Source organism: Meleagris gallopavo, chromosome 30 (genome assembly GCF_000146605.3).
Source record: "Meleagris gallopavo isolate NT-WF06-2002-E0010 breed Aviagen turkey brand Nicholas breeding stock chromosome 30, Turkey_5.1, whole genome shotgun sequence".
Taxonomy (NCBI): domain Eukaryota; kingdom Metazoa; phylum Chordata; class Aves; order Galliformes; family Phasianidae; genus Meleagris; species Meleagris gallopavo.
The window spans coordinates 3,039,042-3,046,156 of NC_015040.2; the positions used below are offsets into that span (position 1 = coordinate 3,039,042).

Below are 7,115 nucleotides of genomic sequence, written 5' to 3' on the forward strand. Positions count from 1 at the left end.
TTGGGAGTTAAAGCGCCGCGCGGTGGCGGTTGAGCGCTGCTCGAGTGCTGCGTTACGCCGCGGAGGGCTGGAAGGAGGCGGCCGGAGCACCCCGAGTTCTGGTCATGCTTTATTCCTTTTACCTCAGAGCTTCTCCTTCCCTGCGTGAAACGTATGGCGAACCGGGGGTACGTCCTGTGCCGCTGGAGGGGGCGGCTGTGGCCGGCGAAGGTAAAACAAGGCTGGGGGGTGGGGAGGGCAGCGAACAGGGCTGAAATTGGGGCTGTGACCCACGCGAGGGGCTGGGCTGACGGCTCAGTTGGGTGCTGTCGGCTCCCTGGGAGCGTTTGAGGCGGGAAAAGGGGATATATTGCTAAGAAAGCAACGAAATGCGTTGCTGCTGAAGTTGCTGTGAAGTGAGGCCTGTCCTACAGCCTCCACGCGCTCATAAAACACTTGAAATGCCTCCTTTTTTTCGTGTAGGTTTTGCCAAAGCCTGGGCTTGCTGAGGATCCACCTATCACCAACGCACAGGAGGTTCTGGAGGTTGAAATAATCAGCCTAAAAGAGAGGTGAAGTATCTCTGTTACAGTTTTCTTTCCGCTCTTAAATGCGAGCCAAAACACGTAAGCTTTAATCTGAAAGTATCCACGAAATCAGCTGAGTGACTCCAGGATGGTTCACGGCCTCGTTCTGTTGTGTTTTCAGGGTCAGTGTGAAGCAGGAGGATGCTGTGCCCCTGGAGGAAGCGTGCGTAGAGGACATCGTCTCTAACTTAAGTGAGGATAGGGCGTTTGTTGCCTGCTGTGTTTTGTGCTCAGAAAACGTGCACAGATCTTCAGTTGGCTGGAAAATAGTTTTGTTGTGTTTCCGGGGGTGTCTCCTGTGGTTTTTCTCCCCTTTCTCTCCCCGTTAAATCAATGAAGATTGAAAATAGACTGGGTATTCTTAAGCCACTTTGGTTTCTCCTGGAATGGGGAAGGAGCTTGTGTGCACCTGCATGGCGTTGTCAGCTTGTGCTGTCTGCTGCTTCACCTCAGAAGTCACAGACTGTTTCAGTGTTGCCTTAGGAGAAGGGTGTAAATGTGGATGCAACTCTTTATTTCTCCTACACTAACAAAGGTTGTTGTGCTTATTGCCTATTCTTCCTCATCAGGTGAAAAGATAGATCCGGATGAGGCTGTGGAAGAACTGAAATATCGTTGTGCTCTTAAAACTGCCTTGGATTCCTTGAAAGAAAATGTACCAACCAGAGAAGCACCACCTTCAAATGAGGGGCCAAGTACTCGCTCATCCCAGGCAAACGGTGCCAGGTCTCTCTCATCTTCCCCCTTAACCAGCCGTCAGTCACTCTCTAAAGAAAAGTTGGAGTCTGAGAGCCTCAGTAGGAAAAGAAAACAGAGAAATAGCCCCAACCTGAGGACTGGTACAAAAAACCAAAACCTGAGATGTTCTTTAATTCCAGAGAAGAGTCCTGGAGCGAATGAAAATGGGACAAAACGCTCAAAACGTAGCACTGGAGACCTGTGCAACACATCAAACTCGGACAGTGACAATTGCACGGCGACAGGATCACCACTGTTATCAAGAGAGAAAAAAACAAAGCCCAGATTGTTGAAAAAATCCCTCACGAGTAATAAAGTCTCACTTAAGCTAAAGGAGGAAAAACGTAAGCAAGAAAGGAGAAGAGCAAGAGGTGCAGAATCACCTGGGTCGCTTACAAATGCTTCCTCCAAAGGCCGAGGGCAGCCCCATGCTGAGGGTGCTTCTCTGTCTGCACCCTGCAGCTCTGGCATGGTGGTGCCTGGGAGGAGCAGGATGAGCACCAGGCAGCAGCCAAAAGGGATGTTACTGCGCTCGTCTTCCAAAAATGCCTCTGTCTTGCAGAAGAGCACTGGAAGCGAGAATAAAAATGTAGGCAAACTGATAAATGGGAGGAAAAAGGCAAGGAGTCTGAAACGACCGAAAGGAAAACAAGAGGCCAATGCAGCCACGTCCCCGTATGGGAAAAGGGAGTGCAGAAACAGCCCTGAGTCTTCAGCCGGGCTGTCTGACTGCGGAGTGCTGTCTGATGGTGTCCTCTCTCAGCTGCAAGAGGAGGAGAATGAGGATGAGCCACCTGTGGTGATGAACAAAGCGCAGGAGTTCCACCTGCCTGACTTTGAGGAAGAGGAAGGTGGGCACGTTGCTCTTAGGGTGTGGGATCTCCATTCCTTCTGACTCGCAGACACTGTTTATCACATTTGGAGATTGATGTTGTGTTTTTTGTGGGGGTGGTTCTTGAACTGCTGGGTCGAATTCTTCTGTGTTTTAAGTCCTGGGGAAATTAGGTTATATAAAGAAACAGAAGGGTACGGAATCCTGAAACCAGCATCCTTTCCTATGGCTCCTCTCCTTTTTTTGCCTTGTGTTCAGACTGTTTACCCAGGCAGAGGTCTGTGTGGTGTCACAGGTGCCCCATGGTTCACATTGCTGTGGGGTAACACTGCTTTTCTCACACCTGTGCATTGCACTTGGGATGAGGGCCATGGCTGTGCCACACTGACAGTGCTGTGTTGCTGTTGCAGGACTGAAGCCCTCTGGGCTGTCTTCTGAGAGGACATTCTCTGAGAAGCTGTCTCAGCTCTCAGATCTGGTAGATGAGGAGGAGGAGGAGGAGGAACTTCCCAGCATTCTATCTCATCAAGGTGAGGCACGGGGGTATTTCCTTGAGACCTCACCAGGATCAGCATGCCTTGTTGGTTTATGTGTGCTGCTGACTTGCTGACAACTTATGGTAAATCCTGAAACCTCACCTTTCTAGCAAACAAATGCAGCTTTGCTCAGGCTTGGAATAAAACACCTTCATTGGGTGCTGCAGGAGGGCTTTTTGGAACAGCATTTCTTGCCAAACAATGAAACTGGGCAAGGGTCTGAGATTTAAGGCTTCTGAGCTTCTATATTATATATAGAATGTAATTTCTGTATATTCAGAGCTCTTGCCTTGTGTGAGGGGAGGATGTTCTGCTACTTCAGTTAAGACCTGTAAAAGCATCGAAGCAGAACTCATTGGATATTCCCTGTGTGAAAGGAGGCTGAGGCAGCATGAATTAACTTTTTCTGCTTTTTTTTTTTTTCCTTTAATTATTTTTTTGTTATAGAACCTGAAGCAATTGACAAAGGGATTTTGGTGTGGTGCAAGTGGCAAAGATACCCATATTGGCCAGCAGTGGTAAGAGCAGCTCGCTGCGGTATCACAGTGATGTGATGTTTGTTGGGGGCTGATGGGGGGCAACTAACAAAGTTCTTGAGCATTTCTTGCCCTTCTTGTCCTGTGTGGAATTACACTTGCTTGTCTGCTAAATCAGAAACTGAAGCAAAACCAAAGATAATAGAAAACTTGCTTATAATAAAGCACACGTGAAATAAATGTGGATTGTGTGCGTTTGCTTCTGTTGGAGCAGAGGATTTTCCTCCTTAGCTCCTGTATCATGAATTAAAGTGACTGCACTCTTCTCTGAGAAAGGAATAAATTCTTTGTGCTCTAACAGAGATGCTCCACTGGGGTGCTGTAAGTGTGGGGCTCATTGCATAGCTGTAGGTGCTCATGCTTTTAAGGATGTGAGACTCAGAGGATGCCAGTCAGACTTTCCTCTCTTTGCAGGTAAAGAATGTGAAGCGCAAACACAGAAAGGCAAATGTGCTCTTCATAGAGGGGAATACAAGTGACAAAAACAAAAGGTGAGCGTTGTGGGTTCTGTTCAGGTGCTCAACTCCAGGTTTCTGCTGGACAGCCTTCAGTTGATGGGATGGGAGGGTTGGGATCGGGTAAGATTCCTCTGTTTTGGCTCTAATGGACTCCATGAGCTGTGCTAGTGAATTCCTCAGGCTGGTTTTTGGGAAGGTGTGAAACCCCTCTGAAGGAGCAGCTGCACAATATGACTGCCTTATATCCCTAACTTTGTTTTTTTTGTGTGTCAACAAGTTTCTCAGTATCTCTTCGGAACCTGAAGCACTTTGACTGTGAAGAAAAGCAGGACCTGATTGTAAGTGCTACAAGTAACACATCACTGCAGTGTATACAAAGACACTTTGCATACAGTGTATAGCTTACCCTACCCAGGTGTCTGCTCTCAGTTTGCTGGCTGCTCTCTCCTAAGATCCTCTTCCATTCAGTAAATTGCTTAAACGTAATTGTGTTGCACAAACTAGGTTATAAGATAGGAATAGGATCTTCCTTGTGCCTTGGTCAGGTTATGGATGCTGCTAAGAACGTGGGCAGTGGATGGGAGCTGGTTGTTAGGGTTCCAACTGTATTTTCACTTGTTTTCTACATACACCAAAGCCACGCTCCTATCAGTGCTTGTAGTGATTACAGAAATTGAATGACAAGACAACATTAAAAAAAACTATGGGTGAGCTTTGATTAGTTGTTGCTACTCCTTTGTTAACTTGGTCCTGAGCCTATAGCTCTGACAGGCAGCACTCAGACCTGCGTGTGGCTCCTTTCTTGCAGGACCAAGCCAAGAAAGACTATCGCCAAGAAATTGAGTGGTGCATTCAATTGATTTCTGACTATCGGATCCGAGTGGGTGAGTGCCGTGTTCTGATGTGAGCCAGGAGACCTGCAGTCACACTGAGGCTGCCAGCTTTGTTGGCACAGCTGGACTGATAACAACCTGTTCTCTGGGCTTTTCAGGTTGCCGTTCATTTACTGGATCCTTCCTGGAGTACTTTGCTGATGATATCAGTAAGTGAATTCACAAGGAGATTTCTTTCTGTAACTTTTAGTAGATAAGCTTGGCTCTGGTTTGTTACGAGCGTGTGAGTTGGGCTGGTGGGACACACTGTGCTGTTGGTTGTGCTGTAAGGTTTTCAATCCCACAGTAGAAGTTAAATGTAATTAGTGGGCTGGTTGTTAACGACTTCGCGTTGGAGCAAGTTGTTCTCAAAGCTCGTGCTCATTTCAGTACCTTTTGCAGTGTGTTTTCTCAAGGCGAGTCCCTCTCCTCCTTCAAGAGGGGAAGGAAAAGTCATCAAGAAAGCCCTTATTTGGTGTCTGCATGTAAGTGCGTGTGCCAGAAAGCCCCTTATTTTATCTGAGTGTGAATGGTGGTGGCTTTTCTTGCAGGCTACCCTGTCAGGAAGCAGTACCAGCAGAGCTCAGTCCAAATGACTTTTCCCAGCGTAGCAGAGGAAGATCTGGAGGACTCTGCATTAGAAACTTCACCTCAGAAGCCCTCCAGGAAGCTGCTGCCTGACAGAACGAGGGCTGCCAGAGACAAAGCCAATAAAAAGATCGTGGAGTTCATCGTGAAGACCAAAGGAGCAGAGGAGCACCTTCTGGCCATTCTGAAGTGCAGGAAGGAGTCCCGGTGGATGAAGGATTTCCTGAGTTCACGTCAGTATGGAACATGTGTTGAAACTTATTTAGAGGATGAGGAGCAGTTGGAGCTGGTGGTGAACTACTTGAAGGAAGTAGCATATCATGAAATAGATGCTGCAAACCTCCATCGGCTGCTTGGAGATGGAGTAAAATTTATTTTAGATGTCCTTTTGCCTGAAGTAAGTAAACATTAAACACCGAATAAAGAGAATGTTGAAGTAGATAACGTAACTTAAGGACTGGTGGAATGATCCAGGGGGGTGTATTGGAGCCCACCTACTGCCCTGAGTGGTGTTGAGCTCAAGGGGCTGTGCCTAAATTCATTCCCTTAGGAGCTTTTCCTGGGAAAGCGTTAGTAAGGTGTGGAAACAGATTTGCTGTTAGGAGAATCTTATTTTCCTTATAAAAGCGGTGTCCTGGGTGTGCTGAAGGACAAATCTGTACCACCTAACGGGTTTCCCTACACAAAGGTCCATCCAGGTTTCCAAAGGGGTTAAGGAGTCTCATCCCCAAAATATCTCAGCCAATGAGCACAATTTCAAGCCTGCTTTTAATTTTGTAATTGAAGTTTTTTCTTTTGCTCGTATAAATGACCCAAATGCTTTTATAGGCTATCATTTATGCCATTTCTGCTGTGGATGATATAGACTACAAAAAGGCAGAAGAGAAATACATGAAAGGACCATCTGTGAGCAAAAGGTACGTTCCTATGTTCAGCATCTCCGACTTTTCCTCTTGGTTTACTGTCTGTATGGAGTGGTGGGAAGTTCAGCAAGACAAGCTCTCCTTTAAATACTGGGATGGTTAAACACTGGGAGACTTATTGCAGAGTTATTGCAACGTGCAAAGCTCTGCAGAAGCTTTAACACTTTTGAGTTCTGCTTGAAATAACGGCCTTCCTACTTGTTCTTAGGGAGAGAGAAGAGTTTGACAAAGAAATTCTGGAGAGGAAAAGGCTTCAGGCTGAGCTGATGGCTGCAGGCAGCGTGTGAATGGCAGCGAATGCTTTCCCAATTACACCCCCAGCCTTGTGTACATCTCCAAACTGTGGCTGTGGCAGTGCTGTGTTACCGTCGCACGCAGTTGTACCTTCAGTCCTTGTTCTCACCTCTGTGCTGCTGGAAGTGCTGTGAGCTGTGTGTCTGTGCTGCTGCTCTGTGCCCTTAATATGGACTCGGTGGGAAAGAAGCTTCTGTCGTCCTCAGAACAACGCAGGCTGGTATTGTGGAGCCAAAGGCTGGGACAGTGTTGGCTCTTTTCCTTTATCTGTCATTAAAGGTGTGGGGAATAAAATTGGTTCTGAGTGCAGCAAACTCATTCCTGGCTCTTTGTGGTGGTGGAAACCAATGAGGTCTGTGTGCTCAAAAAGAAAAAGCTGGGTGTTTTGTTTTGTTTTTTTCCTTTTTAAAAGCAACCCCCTTTTGCAGCCTGGCTTTAGATAATGTTTTCCAGGAACGCTTTCAGTTGTGTTTCTTTATCTGGTTTGTACTTAAGCACTGCTCCAGCTGAAGCTTAACGTGCTGCAGCTGTGTGACAGCAGTTCTCAGTTACAGAATGCTTAATTAGAGCATTGCAACGAAACGGTGACGCTCGTCCAATAAATTCCGAACTAAGCAACGCGTTTAGAAGTAAAACGGGAGGAAATCGCCTTTCCGCTGCGGCGGCTCCAAAAGGTTCTGCCGAAACCCGGGATCGAACCAGGGACCTTTAGATCTTCAGTCTAACGCTCTCCCAACTGAGCTATTTCGGCTGCGTGACAGCGGCGGCCCGC

General features: G+C 47.1%; 1 protein-coding gene and 1 non-coding gene across 2 annotated transcripts; one reads left to right on the forward strand and one right to left on the reverse strand.

Annotated features, from left to right (window-relative positions):
- The first annotated feature begins 6 nt into the window (after positions 1–6).
- On the forward strand, positions 7–6,661 carry PWWP3A (PWWP domain containing 3A, DNA repair factor). Its single transcript, XM_010725009.2, has 13 exons — positions 7–210; positions 463–551; positions 688–758; positions 1,136–2,155; positions 2,547–2,666; positions 3,120–3,190; positions 3,623–3,699; positions 3,944–4,004; positions 4,475–4,550; positions 4,658–4,708; positions 5,090–5,523; positions 5,955–6,043; positions 6,258–6,661. The coding sequence occupies exons 1-13, from the start codon at positions 154–156 to the stop codon at positions 6,334–6,336; spliced, it is 2,295 nt and encodes a 764-aa protein (XP_010723311.1). The 5' UTR covers positions 7–153; the 3' UTR covers positions 6,337–6,661.
- A 360-nt stretch (positions 6,662–7,021) lies between these two features.
- On the reverse strand, positions 7,022–7,094 carry TRNAF-GAA. Its single transcript has one exon. It is a non-coding gene; the product is annotated as a tRNA-Phe (tRNA).
- Positions 7,095–7,115: the final 21 nt, after the last annotated feature.

Excerpts from the sequence above, each read along its gene's own strand:
- PWWP3A (XM_010725009.2), top strand. The coding sequence starts at position 154 with ATGGCGAACCGGGGGTACGTCCTGTGCCGCTGGAGGGGGCGGCTGTGG. Across the intron at positions 2,667-3,119 it reads CAGCATTCTATCTCATCAAG|AACCTGAAGCAATTGACAAA; the intron begins GTGAGGCACGGG and ends TTTTTGTTATAG. Across the intron at positions 4,709-5,089 it reads GTACTTTGCTGATGATATCA|GCTACCCTGTCAGGAAGCAG; the intron begins GTAAGTGAATTC and ends CTTTTCTTGCAG.